This window comes from Vigna angularis, chromosome 8 (assembly GCF_016808095.1).
Source record: "Vigna angularis cultivar LongXiaoDou No.4 chromosome 8, ASM1680809v1, whole genome shotgun sequence".
NCBI lineage: Eukaryota > Viridiplantae > Streptophyta > Magnoliopsida > Fabales > Fabaceae > Vigna > Vigna angularis.
The window spans coordinates 3626525-3651042 of NC_068977.1; the positions used below are offsets into that span (position 1 = coordinate 3626525).

Sequence of the window (24518 nt, forward strand, 5' to 3'; positions counted from 1 at the left end):
AGTGAGGCACCACGTTCGTTCAACCACCACAGATTCGCACAGTTGTGAAACTCAATTCGTGAATCATCATCGTGATCAACCATGAAAGCATAAAAAACCACGAAACTCTCACATCAGTCACCCTGCAAACACAAACTCTAAATCGCGAACCAGAAAATCCTAATATCAAAATTCACTTTCACGCTGCCATGGGAAGTCAAATCAAACCATAAAATCCTAATTGCCTTAAGCACCCACGTTCCAAAAAATGGGTTCACTGCTCATATGGACATGATGTGATTAACTATTTAGACACTCAGAAAAAAAGACTAAATTAAATAAAAGTTAAAACAATTTTAAACATTCTGAAAAATTGAGAATCAATTTAAATAAAACTGACGAAAATAAAGAACAAAATAAATATTAAACCAAAAACTCACAAATAAAATTAACATTATTATAATATAAATAATTATTATATATAACATCTGAAGTCTGTCCGTATATGTTGAGTTTATTTTCAATAACCAAAGTATTACAGCATGTTAGTGCTCTTAATAAGTGTAAATTTCTTGTAAGCTTCTTATTTGAAATAATGATGATTGATGAGGGTAGTTTGCCTTTTCATCTCACACCTGATATCTTTTTGACTATTATTAATCTTGAGAAATTATTGGTGGATTATTAATTATTATTAATTTGAAAGAAATAGTGGAGATGTTCATAGTGTCTTGTCATCAAAGAGATGTTGTGTGACACATGCCCTCATGAAGTAAGGTGGCGCCACAAACATTTTCCACTAATTTTAGGGTTTTTTTATATATTAAAAAAAACGAGTAAACAAAAAATAAGTTCATTGTGCAAACAAATAGACAAAAAAGAAGTTAAACGCATGCTAATTTCTAATGTATGATTTCATCATTATTTAGTGATCAGTGGACATTATATATATTGAATATATAAATTTATAGAACTAAAACTTGCAACAAATAAAGGTTAACTATATGTTTTTTTAAACTATAATGCAACTTTATTTTATTTTTCTTATTTTAAACTTCGATAGTGTTAAGTACTTATATTTTAAAATTATATAAATGTAATCCTTTTTATTTAATTAGGTCAACTTTTTTTAAAACATAACAAACTATAAATAAGACTGGATGTAGCACTACAAAAATAATATATTATAGGGGAGGCTATTTTTCGATAAAAACCCCAGTAATTTCCCGCGGTTGATGTTAAAAACCGCAACTATTTGTTTTATTTAATTTAAATTTTATGAATATTTTCTCAATCCTCTTTCTTCCTTTTCGTGAGCCTTCTTTACGTCTATCAGTCTCTGAACTCATTTTACCCAACCCTACTTCTTTCCCGCGTCGTTCATCTACGTTTCTTGGATTTCAGTTCGCGTCTCGAACGTTGTTCTTCACGTTTTCTGGACTTCAAACAAGGTATAGAGTTCTCACGCAAGGAGCATGGCAAAGGAGGAGGTTTGGGTTCGTTTTTGGTAAAGAAGAAACGCAAGTTTCGGCGGCCAGGCGCGACCTCCATCCTCACCGCGCGGTGGGTACCACGGCGGTGATTTCTTCGCGGCGCGGGGATGAGCTTCGCCAGATAGGGTTCGAATCGTGTTCTTTTCTTTTTTTGATTCTTGTGATTTGGGGGTTAGGATTTCGAAGGAGGTTTTGAAAATTCGTGTTTGCTGTAATTTATGAAAACTGGTAAACCTTATCATTCTTCAAACCTAAACTTGTGGAGTGGTAGAGCTTGAAAGTAGGCAAAGTTGACTACCATTAGGCATTTTGCCTTGTAGAGAATGTGAGAGTGTCTCTTGGACGTGACCCTAGAATTACAGGTCAAAACTGAGTGTTGCAGTTTTTCAGGTCTTTCTCGTGCAGGTTGCATGGTGTTTGACATGGGACTAGCTACCATACCAGGTTGTTTCATGAGCACAATATTGTCTCCATTTGCCTATGATGGTTCAATCATGGTAGGTTACCAAAATTTGTAACAGCAACAATTTGTAGTTGGTTAATGCTTCTTTGTTTTGATTCCTGATTAGGATTTTCTACAATCCATGAACTCAAATGAATGCTGCTTATGACACTAGACTTGAAGACTAGTACTGAGAAGCTTATAATATGGATGTGATGGTTCTGTCATAATCAGAGCCTAACACAAATTTTTTACCAAGAGAGGTGGATTGACTTCAACAGAGGTGGAGGAAATATGTGATAAAGCTGCTCGAAAATATGCAAATATAGGATGACCAAAGTCTCTGCTTTGCTTAGTGTCATTCCAACAAAAGTTGATTTTATGAGCACTTATGCAATGCACCTACGAGAAATAATCAAGGAGAGAATCGATCATCCTCTGTATCCTGACACTCCACTTCAGGGATTTCAGGTCTCACTGATAACCCTCTATAATAGATAAATAGTCATTATTTCTTTAACTGATTTTATCCTTAATTCATTACATTGAACTCGTAGCAGCCACAATGATTAGGTTAATTTACTAATAGTAACTTACAAGTTATTGCAAAGTTTCTTAACACCTTTATACCATAAGATATTGATATTTGTTGCGTTTAAATTGAAGTCTTGGTCTTGTTTTGTCACTAGCCATTCTAGCTTTGAAAATTTCACACTCTGATTGCAATGAAATCAACAAAATGTGCAGATTATAGTTAATGTTGGAAATGGGTTAGGAGGATTCTTCACATGGGATGTGTTGGACAAATGATAAAAATAAAAAATAAAAATAATATTTAAACATATATTTTATCATATATATATATATATATATATATATATATATATATATATATATATATATATGTGAAACAAAAGTTAATAAATAAGAGCATATAGGAATTACAGAAATGCATTGAAATGTTTCCCATTAACCTTCACAGGATATTTATATGAATATATACAACCATCCAAAAAGTAACAATGTATAAAGAAAAAAACCAGAACATAACAGATAGAGTTTTTTAAAACTGTAAAAATTGTCTTTGACTTAAATCCAACACTCCTCCTTAAGTTAAAGTTGTATTTACATGTATAACACTCATATATTCTCTTAAAAATCTTAATCTATCACATTTCAACACTTTGGTAAACATATTTATAATTTTTTTATCCTTGATGAATGATTAGATGGTTACTAATATTTATTTGATTTCAATTAGTTCATTCCTCCAATTTTCTTCAATTTATCTATTATACTCTGATTGTTCCTCATTCCTCATAAGTATATGTATAAAGATGCAGATTTTTTGTTTCCACTCAAACACACTAATTTGCAATAACATGATAATATTTTTTTTCTCCACCCAGACATTTGTGAGAAGACATAAAAAAGAAAGATTAATAACCTGCGGAAATTCTCTAGCTACATTTAGCTTTCCTGAAGAGAATATAACCTGCGGAAATACATTCATCAATTTTTCAATCTTGCTTCCTGTAACTCTTTTTGTCTTGACTAGTCTTCGGCGATTTATGTGCTCATATGCTATTATCTTGACATGAAAATCCTTTTCTGTTTTTTTTTTATAAATAATTGGAAATACATTCTAACTTGTCTGGTTTTTTGAAACTTCTTACACTTCAAAGTTATATTTCTTTTTTCTTTTCATTTTTTCTCTCATTTTTGTGTGTGCCTCAGTTTGGTACTGGAAACTATTGTTTACCTGATGTCTTAAGGTGTGTTTTGTGTGAAATTAGATTAGGATAAAAAGTGGTTGTCTTGTCCTAATTTTAAGAGAAATTATAAATGGCCAAGGGGGATGATTTTAATTCAGTGGTAGAATAGTTTTAAATTTGTTTTTTCTTTTGAACTTGGTTCTATTCGATTTGATAAGTTGTCTACACTGTATTTTTTTTATATGATAAGCAATGCATGTCGTATCCTAATTTTAATAGAAATTAAAATGTTTTTGAATACTCTCCAGTAAATGGATGAGGGGTGATTTTGATTCAGTTGTAGAATTGGTTTAACTTTGTTTTTTCTTTTAAATTTGGTTCTGGTTGGTTTGATATGTTATTTACAGTTGTGTACACTGTATTTGTGTATGTTATATTGCTTATTTGTCTATTATGCTTGTTGAAACTGAATTTTAGTTCATGATTCATATTACTATTCAGATACTATGAAGGACTTCAAAAGTGTGTTGGACTTTATTTAAAAGATGGACAGTACTCGTCAATTATATTAGGCCTCTCTTAACTAAGGTTTAGAAAATTCCTTTTCATATTATATTATGTCTAGCTTAGTTGTCTAATAGTTGATTGGGATTTCTTTTGGTGTTCTTTCTAGGGCGTCCCCTCTCTGTTCTCTGATCTATCATCTTTGTACAATCACCCTGGGAAGGTTAGTCTTGTCACATATATTCACACTATTGGGCATTTGAGATTTCGTATGCTTATTTTATTGTGCCCTTTATTTATTCGGCTGAATGTATTCACTTGAATTCAATATATAGGAATACGACAGAGAGAGTAAGAATTTGTAAGCAATGGCACAAATGAATGTCTGAAACTATTTCAAGTCACTAAACCAAATGTTGAAACATGTCCCATACATCTGGGACTGTTTAGAGTGACATGTAAGTTTCAATTTGTCACTTTTCTCCATTCTAACTCAATCACTTTAGTTGATTATTTTTGTATTCAAATATATCTTATCAATTTTTATCCTTTAACATGTTCACTAACTGTAAAATTATGCCTGTTTAATTCCCAAACACAATGGACTTCACTAAAATTCTGAATCTGATAAATTGAGTTCAAAAGCTTGATAACACACTTTTTAAATTTAGAAGAGAAAAATACAATGAATTTTTTCATGTTTATATTTAAATTAAAAGTAACAGCTAAAAAACCTTATATGTGTGGGAATTATGTTTATATAAATTAAATTTAAAAAGAAATTCATTTTTTCATGTTTTCCTCTAGTTCGTTTTGTTCAAAATATCGATTGGTTGAATCACACTACCTATTATCTTTTCTAACTTTATTAAACATAAACTAAGAACTAGATTGATTTGGCAATGAGAGCTAGAAGCAGCATTACTATAAGTGATAATCAACCATAAATTAGAATATCAGGTTAATGAATATTTACTTGGTTTGTTCCTTTTAAGATTAACATGTTAAGTATCATATTTCTAACCTTTTAAATAAATTTTTCTGTTATAGGTATCTTCATTAACATTACAAGTCAATGAAATGAAGACAATTATGACACTTTTGTTGCAAAATTATCAAGGTCCATTGCCTTCACAATTTGTAGTATTTAAAAGATCATCGGTAATAATTGTTAAATTTATTTGTATGATTTTTTTATTAAATATATTATCGATTAACTATTATGTTATATTATAGGTATCTGATCAAGGAAGTGGGCCAAACAATGGATGTAATGAAGAAAAAAATTAGATATTGTTATTGAATACTTTTATGAGTCATACTTTTAGTATTGAACATCTATATTGAACATATGTAATGAACCTTTCTTTTTAATTTTTATGTATGAACAATTAGTTGTATGAATGATATTAGGTTGAACAATGTAGTTTATTTTATACAATATTATTAAATTTTAGTTCATATTACATTATTGTTTGTTTTGTCAATAAAATCATTTTTATTATAATCTAATTTTATTACAATAAAAAAAAATGAACTATACAAATTCCCGGCGGTTTTAAAACCCCGGTAAACTAAACCATAAAAAATAGGGGCGGTTTTGAGATAACTCCAGCTAGTTCCGGCGGTTTTTGAGTAGCCCCGCTATTCCCGGCAGTTTTCATAAAGCCCCAACTAATTTCGGCGGTTTCTACAAAACCCCTGGAAATTCCGGCGGTTTCTGGGAACTCCCGCTAATACTGGCGGTTTTTTCAGAACCGCCGGTACTTGCTTGGTGACGGACGTTTTTCCACCGGTTTTTCCAACCGCGGGAAATATGATTTGCAGGGGTTAAAACCGTCGGTAATATTTAAAACAACCCTCGGTAAAAGTACAGATTTTTGTAGTGTAGTTCATAAATTCTTCTTTTGTTAACATCTTAAAAAAGTAAGTATGACTCGCCGATTCTTACGTAAAAAAATAGTTAACATCACTAAATAAAAAAAATTGTATTTATATATTTTTTTATTTATAACCTATCAAGATTAAAATTTAAAATAAAAACAACAATCAAAATAATGTTATAATTTACATACTAAAAATATTATTTTAAACTATCATATTCAGATAATAAAAATAAATATGTACCGTCCGGTCCTCCCGACACATAGACCGAGCGAGCGATTAACCCAATGCTGCCCACCCAGGTCACAATCAAGACCGAGCATCCAAACTAACATTGTCCGAGCTTTCATAAACCGAACGGTCCTCTAAGGCCACCCACCCAGGTCACAAGTAAGATCGCACGTCCGAGCTAGGACTGACCTATTGGCCAACCGTACATAGAACGAGCGGCCCTCCAAGGTCGTCCATCTAGGTCGACCGACAAGACCGAGTGTCCATCGTGACCTATTGGCAGAACCGAGTGGCTTCCCACCCAGGTTGACATCCTTGGCCGGTCACCCTGCTGATCGGCCGTCACGACCGTCCCTCACTATGTCGACTACGCGGTTAAATACTAAGGACTCACTAAAGCCCTTAATGAAGATTAAGGTATGATTGGGCCGTTTTCAGGCCCACGAAAGGTAAAAGCCCATTACAATCAGTATAAATAAAGGTCTCAGGTATGATTTCTGGACGAATTCCTTACGATGCAATATATACATGCATCACAGACCGCTCTGTCATATTACTGACTTGAGCGTCGGAGTGCCTTTGACAGGTACCCGACCGCCCGACTTGGAGTAGGAGGACGACCACCTGGAGTGCATAGGGAGAAACCCGCCCGGCCTCCAACCTAGAGCGTGGAGCAGCGTCAGTCCGTCACTGTACTGCCTGCACGGTCTTGGTCCGGTCTTCTTCAGTTCGTGGGATTCAGCAACGACCGTCCGATTTTCGTCAGCTTCTAGTGCCCCAAGTGCCAGAGCCGCTCGATCTGCTTCAGCTGGTGAGAAAGCGTTAGTCCGATCCATAGCAGCTTCATCGTTCATCCGCCAGCCTTTACCGTTCGTGATCGTCCGTCCGGTCTTCGGCAAACTTGTGTGTTTTAACAGGATCAGACCCGATCCGACCGAAACAAAATATAAATACAATTTGAAAATAAAATAGTATATTTAATTGTATAATGATAATATGAAATAATAAAAGTGTGAAAATATTATGAATATTTTCTGTATATGCTATTTGAAAGAAGACTCTTTAAGTTTGAATGTGAAAGTGGTCCTACAATTTGCATCATCTAAATTTTCTCAAGTGGGTTGTTCACATTAGTTGAGTTTGACAATTTGACCAATATCATCAAATTTTGAACGTAGAAAGAGAAAATTACTGAGCAAGCAAGAAGAACAAGAACTAATAGTGTTCACACTTATAAGCTGTGCCGTGAACAAACTCAAAATTAATAACAAGTCCATTAAAAGAAGATTGGTGTTGTTTTGAATTAAGGGATTTGAAGAAATGAATAAAATAAATTGAATGGAAAGTTTCTAAGAGTTAGTGAATAATGTAATAATCGTGGATTAAAAAAATGTTTTAATTAATAATATATATATATATATATATATATATATATAAGGATTATCCATATAGAATTGTGATATAAATTTAAATGTAATTAGTAGAAATTGTATTAAAATGAAATTGAATATGTTATTTATAATCAAAATCGATTTCAAAGAGTACCCTCTTTCACATTTCCATAATCAATTTTAAAGGTTCAAGAATCGATGCATTAGCATGTTCATCCTCCAAATCTTATAGTCATACATGAAATGCTTCTGATCTCTTACAAATCGACACCTACAAATAGTGACATATCCATTGAAATAAATGTCTCAGTCACTCATAAAGTAATCTTTTAACAATGTCATAAAAAAAGCAAACAAAAGATTTTTTTTTTCATTAAACCAAAGTGCTCTAAAAATAAGTAATTATTTAATGTTTAATAATATATGTATGTTTTACTATTCCTGTTGTTTTTATAGGAGCTAATTTTTTTTATAATCTAAAAACATATTTTCTTATTCAACTCCCCTTATTTTAAGAAATTTACCATTTTTATACATGTTTATTATTATGTATTTTACATTTTACTCATGCTGCTAATTTGTCACGAAAAATATTATTAAAGAACATTATTTTTCATAGATTAGTAACATAACACGTTTTTTTAACTACTTTCGTGGCATATTATCACATCATTACACATTTAATGCCATGCATTTTTTTTTTCGAAAAAAAAACATCGTTTTTGCACAAGTTGATAATTATAGTGTTCTCTTTAAATTTTGTTTTCGTACAAAAGTTAGCAAGGGTTATAAAATAAATAGATGAAAAAATTTGAATAATAAAATTTATTAAACAAATTACAGTGTTTAATATGGATTTAATTTATGGTGGTATGAAAATTAGAGTCTTTCTTATGTTTGTTTTAGTTTGGAGTTTCTTTGGACTCCTATTTTAGATATTTTTCTTTCTTCTACGAATTATAAGAAGTTTCTGTGAATTTATTTATTGACATGTGTGAAATTAATAAATTGGATAAAATTATCAAGTAATATATATATATATATATAATATTCTGTTTTATGTGTTCTCTTCTATAAAGAAACCATTTCTTAAAATATGCATATTTACAATATTATACACAGTAATAATTATAAAAAGTTGCCAGCTAAATGTTGCACGTAATTTAAAAATGGGTGTGCTATGGTTGGTGACTTGGCTATTTGTGATTAGAACACGTATTTTTATAAATATATGAAACAAAATTACATATTTTATTTGAGAATAGTTTTCCTCACAATTTCATAATCAAATCATATCATTCAAAATACATTTCTAATATCGTACACACTAATATTATATCAATCAGTGCCTTCACCAAATACCACCATCCATTAACTCAACTCAATTTATTAGTCCTTTGAATAAATTAAATGGATAAAACCTATGTATACTAATAACTTTTTGTCAGTGACGTTTGCTTAATTAAAAGTAATTTTTTGTCTTCATCTAAATTACTTAAATAAGCAAAATAAAATAAAATAAACAAAACAATGAAAAAAAAAGTGTGTTTTTTCACTTATTCCGTTAGACTTTCAGTCCTTCTTTTTGAATAATAATGTAAAACTTTCGTTTTTATAACTATAAAATGAACCACTTTTAATCTTTAAACTAGTTCTAAGTGTAATGCCTCGAAATTATGCACCCAAACCCCACCTGTTAAATCGCATTTAATGCGTCCAAACCCTGTTCAGATGTCATTAAAAACGCACCCAAACTCTGCACACGGACGCCAGGTGTCGTTAAATAAGAATCTGAAATCAGTTAGTGGAATACAAGTGACAGCAGGAGAACAGACGCTCGTCCTACGTGGGAAGGGAAAATGATTTTTCTGAAAAACCCTCTTTCCACTCTTCTGCATGCACCTTCTTCTTCCCAAAATTCTGACTTTCTATTTCTCCACCTTCTCTCTAGACAACCTCCACCTTCTCTCTACTGTAACTCACTTTCCTTTTCTCCGATCAAATTTCAGAGACCGTAGAAGAGATCCCGACGTCCTAAGCTTTCCATTAAACCGAACAAATTCAAGTTTGAAGCTGGTAAGTTTCTTCCATTAGTTGTTCGTTCTTAGGTTTCATGCAAAACCAAACCTGGTTACCTGCATTCACTTTGTATGAATCAAATCTTGATTCTGTAGATTGTTTTAGTTCACAAGAGTTGAGTGATCTGAGGGAAGAGGTTGTAGTGGACGAATCAAGAACATACGTTAGGACGTTTCAGTCACGAATCCAGGTAAGGGAAGCTTATTAAGTTTAATTCTTGTGTATGTGTTGTGCTGTATGGCGTTATATGAGTTTTATGAAGCATGAAATCTGTATTATTTGATCTTTGGTATATGATTTTGATTATGAGTTGATGTATGAGAACTATGAAATGGACTATGATATGAGTATTTGATAATATGAAAGCTTATGCTAAGAGATGAGTATGATGTAATGAAACTGTAAAATATGAATTTTCCTATGATAATGAACGTTCGTCATTGAACGGTCCTTGACCGTTCGGTGCTGTTAGTCAATTTCTTTGAATTGAATTCTTTCATTTGGAAAGATTTCTAGTTGAGGACGAACGCCCTCTTTTATTAAGTGCTACGTTTGAGCGTTTGGCCAAACATAGATGCCCTTAGCGTTATGTGAGAATTGAGAAGCTTGTAAATATAAATTCCTACACTCAGTTATTCTTATATACCTAACTTCCCTATCGTCTATTTTAAAAATTTCTATTTCTATTAATATTTCACATCCGCGATGGGTCTCGACCCAAAGCGTTCGTTATGAGAGGCGCTCGGTCTTATACCGAACGCTCGTCCTTGCTTTTAATTATCAAACGGGAGTAAATAGCGTTCGTTCCAATATTTTAGTAAAGGTGTATTACCGCGTTCGGTCATTGACTGGTAGTCGGTTTTCTTAATCGAGTTGATCTCGGTATAGTTCTTTATTCGTCTGGTGGTGTTTATATCCTTTTGGATTCGGCCTAGAGCCCTTGTACTTAACATATTCTAAGTATTATTCGGATCGTACTAGAGTCAGTTCATTTAACTGATTCAAGTGGTAATGACGTTCGTCAAATCACATGTGTCGGCTTTATTCTGCTCGGAAATGAGTCTTTCTCGGTCTCGTCTTTAACGTTCGTCCTCGTTATGAAGAGGGCTGAACGCTCGTCTTTTTATGAAACTAGAACGGAATATGAAAATGATATTAAAGTGGAAAGTTATAAAGAATGAACAGTATATGGGAAGAAACTATGGTTGTGGATTTTGAACGAGCGTTCCAGGGAGGAACGACTCTTGGATGAAAGTTGATATTTGTAACGTATGAATGTGGCAAGCTTAGCTGGCAGTTCATCCTGATGTTCCGTGAGTGCTCGTTCTCAAGTAGAGAGGAGTATGTCATGTGTGGGAACGGCAGGAGGTCCTAGTCCATAACTGTAACTTGGACGGAACGGACTAACCTCGGGAGGTAGCTGATGTAACATTCCAGTTATTATATCACCGGGTGCACGAACGTCGTAGCTACACAGAATTCATACGGTCCGGACAGTCAGTCTAGTATCAGGATTTGGTTGAGTTATGGAATTGATTGAATTATATTTTGTGAACCATTTGATATGTTTGATGTGCTATGAAATATATGTTATTACTTGAATTAAATTCAATAAGCTTACCCTGGGTATTTTTCATTGTGTTGTCCTGTCCTTGTACGTCCGTCCTGTCTATGCAATGATCATCCGTGTGGATGTGAGCAGATGGAGAGGCGTTGCTTGAGGAAACGCTGGAAGAAGAAAATTTGGAGGATGCAAACCTCGTGGATGTTGAAGTGAAGGCCGAACAGTAGTACGTTCGGTTAGCTGTTTAGTTTAGTTAATTTACTGTACTGCTTTTAAAGCGACCCCCTTTTTTTTATTATTAGACCGTTCGGTATTTCTGTTTTGTAAACCGTTCGGTCAGGTATGCTTGGGTCGAACGTTGTTTTGGATTTTAGCTTCTTGTAAGGCCGTTCGGCCAGAACCTTTGTTTTAGTTAATTAAAACTGATTTGGTTTATCATTAAATGTAATTAATTCTACTATATGGTGTTTACTGTATTTTTGGGATGTTACACTAAGCAATCCTTTCAAATAAAAAATTCTGCTTTTCAAGATTAAATAAAATAAAATAAACAGATATAAAAATGAACTAAAACCGAACATTGTTACAAGAAACAACATATTTTACTCCAGAAAAACACTAATTTGATTAAAGAAACAGCCATATAGTTATAATCCTAGGTCTTGTAAGATGAAAAGTTGAAGATATGTTTATATAAAGTTGGACATTATCTGCAAGAGAGAGAGAGAAGTTTTTCCCTTATAAATAAGGTGTTTCTGTTGGAGAAAAAGAAGCACATATGCATGAAAGAAATGGTTTAGAAGAAAGGTTTAGGGACTTCTGCCGTAGGAGAGATGACACCTTCTGTTGGTAAGGAAAACATCAACAAAGAAATTAGCAGTAGTTGTCATCTTTCCTCGGTTGAAGCCCCTCCATACCTTTCTCTGCAATTCCAATTCCACACACACATATATATATATATATATATATATATATATATATATGTTTGTTTCTATATATGTATATGCATTTACGTCTTCTGGTTTGACTCAGTCACAACCAAGGTATATCTTCCGATTATCTTGTGTTTTTGCTGTCATAGCTTCACTCAATTCACAGTTAGATCTCACTGTCAAAAAGTCCAAAATCTTGGAAAGAAAATTTCATTATTTTCACATGTTGTATTAGAGATTCATGTCGACTAGAGATAAAATAAGTTTATAGTGTACAAATGAATATAAATCTAATTTTTAAAACTGATTTTATAAAATTGAATTAGGTTTAAAGATTACTTATTGTCTACTTCACTTTCTAGTAAGAACACACTTTGAACCATATATATGTAAGCTTTGATGTGAGTGATATGAGTATATAGTCTCTCTTGAAATTACTTGATTTATTTAAGGAATGGAGATATTTTAGTAGATATGTTCTATTGTAAACTCAGATATGAAAATTGAACCTCAACCATGTATTTAAGGAACATGGTTATCTGTCAGGCATTCTAGGCCATGTTTGAAATTCTGATGATCTCATGCAGTTTAACTTTGATGGCACTAGCAGTTTGATTGATCAGTTGTGTTGTGTTTATGAATAACACAGATGGGTTCTGGTTTCTTTTTCTTGTAAGTTCAATAGTCTATGGATCCACACATATGCCTGTGAAGCTGATATATCTTGGCATTAATAAGTAGCTTTCACAAACTAAAGTAGTTCATTATAATGTGTGTTTATATATTATGAAGATGATGGTAATTAATTAATCTCTTCAAATAAGAAGAAATGTCTGTTCCTTGTGTGAATGCAAAACCATGGATGATGATCAATTTGCAAAGATTGATGTCAAAATTGATGTTTTTCTTTCCCTTTAATTAGCTTATAATAATCAAGAGGTTCTATCATGAATAGTATATATGGATCAGTCAGATTTTGAGATTTACATATTAAAGAATATGTATAAGAGAAAAAGAATTATATTCCTTTTTCTTTTTTTAGAAATTGTTTAGACAAATTGAACTGTTAATGGTCACCATGATCACAACATATCTGTAAGTTCTGAGTCCTAATAAATAATCTATGAATAAGATCCTTCCATTAACAGTGAGATTTAAACTACCTTACCCTAATTTTCTTAATTAATTTTTTATTTATGTATGAGATCAGGAACTAAGAAAAAAGGTGCATATTGAATGTTGTGGTTGTTTGGTATTGCATCTATGTATGTTTGATCTCCTCTGGCCTCCATTACAGGAAAAACTAAATAGTGGTAGATGCATAGAAAGTCAACTACACACGTGAAGTTTTACCACAGATTCTTCAAGAATAATCTCCAATTTTCCTTATAAGGATTTGTTTGTACAAGAACGAAAATTAAATTGTATGTTTTCTTAAATTATACTCACTGTTTTTAATCAACAGCCGGCTGCTGTCAAATTTGAATAAAAACTAAATACTTACTAGAATGAATTTTAGTCACTAAATAGCAAATTTGACAGATTGAAACCTCTTTCAAATTTGAAAGGTCAAAACCAAATTCATCCTTAATTTCAAAGATTAAAAATATAATTACATCCCAATGTAACGAATTTTATAACAGTTGAATCCAATATAAAAAGAAGTGAACATGGTTTCATTTCCAAATAGATGACTAGTTCTATAATTGACATCTGCCCAACTTGTTCATTTGTTTTTTTTTTCTTTACTTCAGAAACAGAAAAGAAATAAACTAAGTAGGACAAATGTCAATTATGGTGACTATCCATTTGGAAATGACACCAGATTGTTTGGCAACAAAGCATGTGTAGAAATGCATTGACTTAAAGGCAAAGGAAAAGTTAGTTGTATAACAACATCAATTAGAAAATAACATGTAAAGATAATACATGAAAAAGTAGTTCCATTCCATTTCACACAAATTTTTAACTTTTGTCACCCCCACTTACCATATATCATCCTCTTTATCCCTCTTTTTCTTGCTCAACAGAAAAGCTGGGGAACCTTCAAAGATGGTCACACAACTCATCTGGCTTCATTGATGTCAAAAATTGGGGGAAGAGGTGGTGACTAGGGACAACAGGGTGAACTGTCATATGTACCATAGTATTACAGTAGATGATCCAACTCTGCAGTCAACCTCATTTCACCAGACTTGTCTCACTTTTTTTTTTCCCTCAATATCAAACACTTTGTATACTTCTCACTATTTCTTCTCCTAGTGGAAAGAAATCCTAATTTACTCATCAGCTAACTAACCGTGGACATGTAAACTAAAGCCAGTGAAAAATAATGATCTAGAAGACCACCATAGCCAGTTGGTCCTTCTTCTTCTTCTTCACCTCACACGCATTGTCTCGGCCGGAACTTCTTATTTGACAGCAATGAGCTGATCAATGTTTCAAGCCTCTTGGAACCTTGGCCAGGCCGGAGGACTGTAGTGTCACTGATCTCAGAGCAGGGATCGGTGCCGTTCTCTCTTTTTCCTATGCACCAACCTCCGGGAACAGTCATTCCAGGACCTCTGGATAATAGTTCAGCATCAATTTTATCCAACACAGGATCATCTCTATGGAACTTCCTTGCAAATGGAGCATTGCTGTCAACCATTGCTTTCATGTCTTCAACTGTAAGGTAGTGAGGATGCTGCTTGGGAGGATTGTCCCAAGAAATGAAATGCAGATCACTGTTCACAGTTGTGTTCCTGAACTCTTGAGCGTTGCAGATAACTGTGTGGAAGTATCCTTCAGGGGAAGATATGAAATTTGAATAGTACATGAGTACGGTCCGAGGTAGGTTGTCCCATCCCCATATGCAGTAATCAATGAAAGATTTTGACAGTGCCATCCAAGCAGAACCTAAAACCACAGAAGTTTTATCAGACAAGATCAGTTTCAATACAATCCACCCATCAAGTTCACGAAGGGAAGATGAGTCACAATGCATAACATAACATCATCGTACAAAATCAGTTCAACCACAATCAACCAAAGAACCACAAGTGGTTCTATGGCTCAATGTACAACCAAAATGGAGAAGTTGGATTTGGCTGTTGTTCGTAGATTTGATTCAATATAGGACACTGAGAGAGGGTTCATTAGTCTATATTCTAGAAAACCAAAACTTGCTGTGTTTCTATCAATCATCACAGGCAATCCAAGATACATTCCGTAACAATATGAAAGGAAACATCAAGTGTGAACATAATGAGTCTGTCTGTTTAAACATGTTTTTGAAAAAGAAAGTGTTTTTAAATACAATCGAATATATAGATGTGAATCTCAGTTCAATACTTGATGTTTGGCAAAATATCATTACTCTGCCATTTATTTCCCTTATAATAGCATATGTGGTATTAGAAGCTGTACCAAAGTTGAGCAAAAGTGATATAATACATATATGCTAGAAGACATAACTAATAAACTCACTTACAGATATACATCATCGTCCTATTACAGAAACCTTAGTATTTCCTTCCAAAAAGTTGCTTTCTTTATTAAAATGGAAAACAAAATCCTCTAAAGTGAGCTTGTCCCTGAAGAATGGGTGTATCCACCATTATATTTTAGTAGGTTAAGATTACAATGCAAATAAAGGGTCGATACCCTTGCTCCCTCTAGAGATCAGCTCACCTTTGAGGACCATAGGCCAAGACAAAAATTTAAGAAGCAATTTTCAAGTATTGAACTGAATATCAGTAAGATGAACTACATTTCCGGCTAATTCGGGTATCCAGAATGAAAATCATGGCAAACGTTATTAATTACTGAAATCACGAAACACTACGAACCAGTGATGCTGCAAATGAAACTACAAAGGTAGCATTAGCCATTAATTTATCCATGCTATATAATTGTCGTGCCAAATTGAAACAAGCATAAAAAATTATGTTATTATGTTATCTGATCCAAATGATAGAACATGGAAAACTCTGAAAAACTACCAAGATATCGAAATCAGCAGATAGAATAATCTTATATTTCGAAAAGGTGGCAATAGAACACAATTGTCAAGGATAAATATTTTAATGCAAGAAGTCAAATGTAAATGAATGATATTCAGAGCTCTGTCCCACCTGAGATGGATTAAACTTCTTGAGCATTTTGTTTTAAACTTTTAATGCATGGAAATGCATTCAACAAATCACAATAACATTTATTCATGGCACTTTACAGAATCACCACACTAAATCAGAACAGATTATTCACAAATGATGCTTCCTTCCGTGCATACAAACCCAGAGCAGAACTGATGATACTAAATCAAACGTTTCTTAATCATCAAAACCATAATCTCCCCACTATTCACATAAAGCTTCCAATTAATGCATAAAGCCACGTGTAAGCCAGGACTCCTTCCTTCTTAAAATTAACAAAAACCTCTATGCTAAAAATAGAATACTAATCCCCTAGTCCACACAAATCCAAAAGCAAGCACAGGTAATAAACTATATTTCTTTCCCTAAAAGAGAAACAAACACAAAGAAATCCAAAAAAAGCAAAATTAACAGACAAGAAAAGGATCTTCACCTGTGAAAAGCTTGAAAGCCGTTGGCCTACTCCTCCTCTGTGTAACCCAAAACACATCTTGCTTCTTATTCATATACAACCCCGGATCAACTATTATCGGCCTTGCACGCTGATGACTAACCAACACACACACCACAAAAACCCAATCACATAAATCCCAGAAACAAAAACAAAAGACCCCACACACAGAAAAGAAAATCTTTGAATCAGAACAACACCACCATCAGAAAATTAAAAAGACTCACTCTTTCCATCCAATGTCACTGGTGTGATCAATGAAATTCAGATCCCGTGGCAAGTAGGAAAACGTGTGCAGCAGATCTATCAATCACAAAAAAAAAACAAATATAAGCAAAAAAAACATTCTTTAAAAGACATCAAAGCTATAGTTCATATTGTCAGAAACCATGCTATCTCCGAACCCCAGAATTAAAAATTCAAGATCACCGGTTAAACTAGAACAAATCTAGTAATAGTCGATCCAGGTTGAACCCGAACATGCGTGTACCAGTTGATCCCCCGACAAACTGGAACAACTCCATACGAATTGATCCCCAAGTTAAACTAGAACAATCTCGTAACAGTAGATCCAGGTTAAACTTGGATCAACTAAAGTAGAACAACCTCGTACTAGTTGATCCAAGTTGAACTAGAACAATCTCATATTAGTTTACCCAAGCTAAACTAAAACAACATGGTAACAGATGATCTAGATTAGACCAGAACAATCTCGTGCCAGTTGTTCCACGCGCTTTCCAACTAAAAATCAGGAAAACTGAAGCAGATTATCCACCTAACTAACCAACTAATTAACACAGCAACTAACTAATTAATAAACCAACTAACCATCTTGTGTAACAAGAGGGTAATCGGAGGCGCTGAGGTTGATGAACCAGTCCCAATCGCCGAGCTCCCGCAGCAGAATCGCGGCGGCGTGGAGCGTGTTGGCCACCATGGTAGGTCCCCTGTAGGTCACCAGGTTCGCCTTCTTTATCACCCTCACATTCCCGAACTGCCGGAACAGCGGGTGCTCCTCCACAAACCTAGCCAGATCCGCGCGCTCCTCCGCCGAGGCCTCCAGGTCCAGGTGCACCACGTACCGGTTCCCGGGGTGGTACAGCGCCAGCAGCACACGCCTCACCGCGCCACCGTCTCCGGCGGAGCCCGACACCAAGTAGGCCAGGCGCGGCGGCGGCGGGAGCGCCGGTACCGGGAGTGGGTGGAGTTTGGACTCAACGAAGACGGAGTACGAGGCGGCGGTGATCGAGCGGTAGAAGGGGAGAATCGGCGTACCCTCCGGCGAGGTTAGCGTGGCGACGAAAAGGAGGAAGAGAGAGAGGAGCGAACCCACAGCCAGCGGGAACACCCACCTCCGCTCGGCGTGGTGGTGGTGATGCCGCAAATGCATATAATAGTTCTTCAACTTCTTCATGATCTGAAATAATATAACAACTTGAACTTCAACTTGAAGCTCTTTTTGCTATGGGAATGAATGAACTGAAACAGAAACTGATTGAAACCTGAAACCCCTCTTTTCAAAAACCCCTTTTTAAGGATGTTTGTTACCCCCAATAGTGGGCGAGATGAGTTTATGCTGTGGGGTGTCGGAAAATTTAGTCTTTCTGTCTGAACAGACAATGGGGTGTGTCTGAACAAGTTCTTTAAAGAGTGTGATACGGGGAAAGAGGGAAGAACAGTACAGAACAAGAGCTTCTTCCTCAATTTTTTATTACTTCAATAATCTTTTTCTTCTATTTAAATAACCCTAACCTCACAAATTTCAATTTAAAATTATTAAAAAGACTGTTGTGGAAAGTATGTTATTAACCTCCGATTCTGGTAATTAATTATAATTAATGTTGATTATGTATTTGCCATGAAGCCGCAACTGAAGGGATAATTTGGTTGAAAGCTTTGAAGTCACTCTTTCCATTGAATTTTGGTGCTCTTTTTTGGGCTCATATCAATGGTGAGAAAAAGAGAGACATGGTGTTGACGTATGACTAATCGAAGCCAAATTTTTGGTCGTGAAATTGGTAAATTTGGTTTATTTTTTCCCTTAAAATATGCGCTCTTTCTTTGTGTTTGGGCAACGTAATATTTGTTTATGGGAGGAAAATAAATAGGTTAGGCAAGTTATGATTGTTACCACTAATGACCCCAAAAAATCTAATATCTGTCCTAAATTAGTTCTTTCTAAAATAATGTAATTTTAGTCCATTTAAAATTAAAATAAATCATTTTTAATCTTTATTACTACATGATGATACTCATTAATTACTAACATGCGTGTTAAATGAGAATTCAAATAAATTTTTCAAATGATGTATATAATATTAGGATATGATAAATAAATATATAAAAAAATAAAATAGGTTTAAAGCTCATGTTAACTAACTTATGAAAGATAGATAAATTTGTAAAAGAAAAAAGAGGAGAAGGTGAAAAAAAATGTTTAGAAAGAACGGTAAAAGAAAAAGTGTTCGGTAAAAAAAGGTAACATAAGGCTGTAAGGAACGGTTAGAAAAATACTAAATGTGTGTCATACATTGGTTGAGAAGGTTACAGGTGATTTCATTATGGCCTTTTTTTCATGTCAAAATCAACTTCTTCTTTTTTTTTTGGCAGCATTTAAAGCAATATTCATCATTGACTACAAAGTAGTTGGAAAAAAAAATCAAATGAATTATTTAGAGCAAATTAATTACCTGATCTTAAGCTTTGTATAGAAAAATTGACTATATTTACTGGTATTTTAGTCAAGTATTTTAATTCAAAGAAAATAGAAGAATCCATTAAAAAAACAAAGAACCAGAAAATCGATTTACAGATAAAAAGATTTAAGACATAAATTATTTTATTGCATTGTCTCAAAAAATAAACCTAATATGTTTGTTATTTTATATATGTAATTATTTTTATTAATAATATTGATAAATATTATTATTAAAATTTTGATTTAAGTATGATAACATATTTTAATTTAATTTTCAACATTACATTCTATAAAATTTTTGTTGTGTTTTAACTTCACTATTATTGAATTATGGTAAATTTTTACATATTATTTTATATATAATTTAGTCATTATAATAAATTTATTATTACCATTTTGTTCTAGTTCTATCATAATCCATAAATTGAATCTAAAATGAACGTATTGACTAATACAATGAAGGATCCAGTTTTAAAAACATTTTGGTAAGGATAATAAAAAATTATCACATTAAAAAATTTATCTAAATAAGTTTATTTTTTTATCATATTATTATGAGTATGAAACACACACATGTATCAATTTTATTATCATTTAATTATAATAAGTATGAAATATGTATTTATTAATTTTTTTATTTATTAATTTCTATTTAAGTTTAACTTAAAATACCAATATTTTCATTAATGCAAATTTAAATTATATATACATAATTATATTACGAACCTAAAAACTTTATGTGAATTTGTTTAAGACAACAATAAATACATCATGTTTATATTTTTAATATTATAAAAAATTAAATTAGAGAAATTGATTTCAAAATTAATTCACTTTGAATAAATACGATAATTTTAAATTTCAAAAGAAGAAAGTTCCTCCAGACATAAATTGATGTTGTTAGCTTATATCAGTAATAGGATGTGGATTAAGTTGATCTTGCCAGATTATTAAGCTAGGCAAATAGTTTAATATCTATTAAAGATTTAATTTGTTTTCTTATTTTTTTTTAGTGCATTGTTAATATGGGATGTTGTTGGTTTAAAGTTTGAGACATAAGTTTTACTAAGAACTTAGTTAAATAGTTGGATTTTTGGAAGATTTACTAATTATCACACTACTTTTAGGTGAAAAGAGATCATTATGATAATAAGATATTATTTATGTGTATAAAATATATAAGTGATGATAATATACTTTTATTAGGAAAGTGGAATGCATAATAATGTATACGATTGTTAAGGAACACTCGAGTAATAGATAACCCTCAAATGAAAAAGTAATTATTTAAGTGTTGAAGATTGATGATATGTGTATGTTAGTGTGTGTGTTGAAGATTGATGATATGTGTATGTTAGTGTGTATGTGTGATGGTAAATTTTTAGCTAAAAATTTAATAAGTGTAGCAAAAAATATAGATATTTACAAAAACAAAATAAAAAGTAAGAATTAAGCAAGTTTAAAGTTAAATAAAAATTGATTTTGTTAATAAAATGTGGCTTAAATAATGATAAAAATTAACATAATCAAATAACTAGTTGAACGAATTAAGTCATCAGACAAATTAAACATTACTTATTGGACAAACTGGATTGGTTCGTTGAACGAACCAGCTCAAACTGAACTAAACCTAAAATTTGTACTTTGTAATTAAAATAACCAATTCTATTCATAATTAATTTTATTAATATATTCTTTAATCTTCTGTGATTTTTATTTATTTGCAAAATTATAAACTAAATAATTATATTTTTCTAAATTATTAAATAAATCCTTAATTATCTAAAAAGTAAAAATACCAATGAAAGAGAAACATAAAAAAAACACGATAATGCTAATGATCAATAGTAAAATTTATTTTCCACCACATGTTTGTCTTGCCAATAAGCTAAAAGAGTGATTCTAAACATCAATAGTTAATGAACTTGTGTAGACAAAAAACACTCCTCTCTTTTCTAGTTTTTTGTTTTATTTATATATTCTAGTGTCTTTCATTAAGTGTTTCCTTTTGATTGTTTAACCTCCTTTCATGAGACAATTTAAAAAAGAGATTTTTTTATAATTATTTTCTATAAAATATATCTAATATGTTAAGGAGATAATAGTTATGTAGTTGACTTAGGGTAATCATTTTGTATTGTCATATACTATTAGGTTTAAGGGTTAACTATACTTTTAGTCTCTAAATTATAACACGAATTTGGTTTTTGTTTCTATCTTAAACTTTGATTTTGTTAAGTCCTTATACTTAGGAAATGCATGGATGTAGTCCCTTTCTAACGACATTAACTATTTTATTAATATGATAAGAGACAAATCATATTGGATGCAGTTGACAAGTTCCTCTCTTATCAATGTATTAAAAGGTCAATGTGATTTATCATTTGTCATACAAAAAATAGTTAACTTTTAGGCGAAAAAGATTATATACATTTTCTTAAATATGTGAATCAAACAAGATCAAAGTTTAAAATAGAGATGAAAATCAAAACTTTGTTATAGTTCAGGGGCCAAAAGAATAGTTTATCTTAGGCTTAAATACTTAACTATATTTATACCTAAGTCATATATGAGATTTAAGGAAAAAAAGTTTGAAAGTTGTTTGAGGTAAGAGATAAAAAAGGTGGTGATTCCTTCTTCAATCAAAGAGTTTCTTTTTTTTGGTGAAAAAAGTCAAGGTTTAAGGAGTTTAAGGTTAATGGTAAAGTAATTAGAAATTAGACAAGAAATACTTATGTATATAATTTTTTCTCGGATATGATATTAAATTATTATTGAACTAGTTTATGGTATATTAATTTTATTAGAGATCACATATCCAAGGTGGAATGTTAGGTCAATTTGTGGTTTGTGGTATATACTAATCATATAATTAAAATCTTTATTGAAAGAATATATTTTGTTTTACTAATTATCTAAAAGTCACAAGAAATTGAGTAGTGATAAATTAAGGAAGAATTCCTGTACCATTTGATTATATACTTATTTGTAGTGTGAACTTATCCTAATTCATGCATGTGATGTTTTTATGTTTACCAAAAATATTTAAATTGAGTGAATATTGGTAGTCTTTTATGAAATATGCTTACTACAATGTTTTTAAAAATTGTATGTTTGTTATGCGATATCCTGTACCTATTGAAGTTTATATTTCTAAAACAATAGGTTTTGAAGTGATTAAATAAAGTATATTGAATTATATGTTATTAAGTGGCTGTAATTAGACTCATTATACAATCAAACGATATTACAAGTTCAGAAAATGGTTAAAGATAATCTTAATGATTTTTAATACATATTTTATATATGCATTTATATATGTATATTTTCACATGTAGCTTTCTGAAATACATTATATATTATATATATAAATCCCTTATTATATCTAAACTTTGTATGTTATATAAAAATTAAGAAATATAGTTAGGATAAACTCTAACCATGACTCTGATATATACCATATTAAAAAGTGTGTTTAAGCCTAACTCAACCTCACAAAACCAGTTTGTAAAGTGAGGTTTGTACTCCACTTATATATTATAATTTTATCTTATCTTTAATCGATGTGAGACTTCCAACATTAATATATTTTAGGTTTAATCTCTTCGTAAGTCCTTATTTTCGTTAAGAATCTCAATTAAGTCTTCTTCTTTTTCGGCGTCTCAATTAAGTCCTTATTTTATGAAAATTGCAACAATTAGACCCTTACCGTTAAATTGGGTCTAATAGCGTTAGTGTTAGGTTGATGTGGCATACTGAAGTTGGTTTTTAAATGACGTGGACTTCTTTAGTGTATTTTGACGTGTCTATTTTATTTTATTTTTAAAAAAAAACAAATTCAGAACAACGAATTAAACATCGAGAATGAACTGGAATTCAACTTATTCGAATTAGGGTTTGAGAAAAATTCGTTCTGCTTCTTTGTAGGTTCATACAAATTGGAAATCAATTTCAAAAATTGGAGATTAATGGCACTACCCAACAACATATTTCCTGTCCTTCATCATCGGCGGCCTAGGACGACACCTAGAGAATCGTCGAGACGACGCCATTGGTTGTCAAAGGCGGAAGGACACAAAGGGAGAAGATGGCGATAAAGACGGCGGAGAAGTAGAAGGTTTTGATGGAGAAACAGAAATTGAAATGAGTTTGAACTGAATCGTAGTTATGATGGAGAAAAGATTGAATCGAAGTTAAGAAAATTGAGGGATGAGAGTGGTGGTTGAACTACACAAATTACTTTGCACCTTTCTTTCTTTCTTACTTTTGGAATCGGTGCTTGAGGATTCAGGTGGTTTGAAGGAGTTATGGTCTTGTTCTATTGCATGCCATTGTTTACAAAACATTTATTTCTTTACCCTTTGATCTTTTATATGTTGCATTATAACCTCTGCAAAAATTGTGTGTAATTGTCTTTTAATCGATTAAATGTTGTTGCAAGCTTTTAAACATAATAAATGAGAAACTCTTATATTTAAATGTTGTAATCCGGGTATTTAGAGGAGGATAATATTTTGTATAATCTCACTGTTAAATTTTCAGTAATGTGTTTGGAATACTAGCATTTCCCAGAGCAATGAATATGGAAGATTAAGATCATATTTTGAGGGAGTCATGATGAACACTTTATAACCGCAATGTGTTGTTGCTGCCACAGTGGTGATATAGGACCACGTTATTAGTGCATCAGTTGTTGACAAACTATTTCAGATTAAATGAATGTCTATAGATGTAATCTGTAATTGTGGTGGTACAATAAATAAGCTCATTCGACTAATATCATGATGATATAAGACATGGATCGTGAAACATAATATAAGACCTGTGATCCAAATATGATGATAAAGAAAGGTATAAAGTAACTTGAGGATATACAAAATCAAAAGTTGTGAAAGCAATCATACATAAACATTCTTAAACCTGATTATAGGGTTTTCATTAAATCTTTTCTTACTCAAACCACTATAAAAGACTAAAAAGTTTTCTTCATCGACCATAAACACATCTTTAAAAACTTTA

At 32.2% G+C, this 24518-nt stretch overlaps 2 protein-coding genes across 21 annotated transcripts; one reads left to right on the forward strand and one right to left on the reverse strand.

Annotated features, from left to right (window-relative positions):
• The first annotated feature begins 1277 nt into the window (after positions 1-1277).
• LOC108344990 (uncharacterized) lies at positions 1278-5581 on the forward strand. 19 transcript variants are annotated; one of them, XR_001833603.2, is made up of 7 exons: positions 1278-1969; positions 2042-2385; positions 4131-4217; positions 4303-4356; positions 4469-4591; positions 5184-5294; positions 5370-5575. XR_001833603.2 is itself a non-coding variant. In XM_052867606.1 (6 exons), the coding sequence occupies exons 3-6, from the start codon at positions 2245-2247 to the stop codon at positions 5421-5423; spliced, it is 360 nt and encodes a 119-aa protein (XP_052723566.1). In that variant the 5' UTR covers positions 1278-1598; positions 1793-1969; positions 2042-2244; the 3' UTR covers positions 5424-5580. The 19 variants fall into 19 exon arrangements, 11 of the variants coding, with proteins under 11 accessions (XP_052723566.1, XP_052723567.1, XP_052723572.1 ...); XR_008245030.1 differs by having other exon boundaries at positions 5184-5253; XR_001833606.2 differs by lacking the exon at positions 4131-4217 and having other exon boundaries at positions 5370-5577.
• An 8514-nt stretch (positions 5582-14095) lies between these two features.
• Positions 14096-18522, reverse strand: LOC108344572 (beta-glucuronosyltransferase GlcAT14A). Of its 2 annotated transcripts, XM_052866943.1 has the most exons (5): positions 18304-18522; positions 17630-18218; positions 17029-17104; positions 16784-16899; positions 14096-15112 (listed from the first exon to the last, which is right to left on the reverse strand). In XM_052866943.1, exons 2-5 carry the CDS (start codon positions 18213-18215, stop codon positions 14598-14600), a joined length of 1293 nt encoding a protein of 430 aa, XP_052722903.1. In that variant the 5' UTR covers positions 18216-18218; positions 18304-18522; the 3' UTR covers positions 14096-14597. The 2 variants fall into 2 exon arrangements, with proteins under 2 accessions (XP_052722903.1, XP_052722902.1); XM_052866942.1 differs by having other exon boundaries at positions 17630-18522.
• Positions 18523-24518: the final 5996 nt, after the last annotated feature.

Coding starts and splice junctions, on each gene's coding strand:
- LOC108344990 (XM_052867609.1), top strand. CDS start 2,245: ATGACCAAAGTCTCTGCTTTGCTTAGTGTCATTCCAACAAAAGTTGAT. Junction 2,386..4,302: donor CTCCACTTCAGGGATTTCAG/GTCTCACTGATA, acceptor TGTTCTTTCTAG/GGCGTCCCCTCTCTGTTCTC. Junction 4,357..5,183: donor TGTACAATCACCCTGGGAAG/GTTAGTCTTGTC, acceptor TTTCTGTTATAG/GTATCTTCATTAACATTACA.
- LOC108344572 (XM_052866943.1), bottom strand. CDS start 18,215: ATGAAGAAGTTGAAGAACTATTATATGCATTTGCGGCATCACCACCAC. Junction 17,105..17,629: donor CCCTCTTGTTACACAAGATG/GTTAGTTGGTTT, acceptor TGTGATTGATAG/ATCTGCTGCACACGTTTTCC. Junction 16,900..17,028: donor AGTGACATTGGATGGAAAGA/GTGAGTCTTTTT, acceptor TGTGTTGGTTAG/TCATCAGCGTGCAAGGCCGA.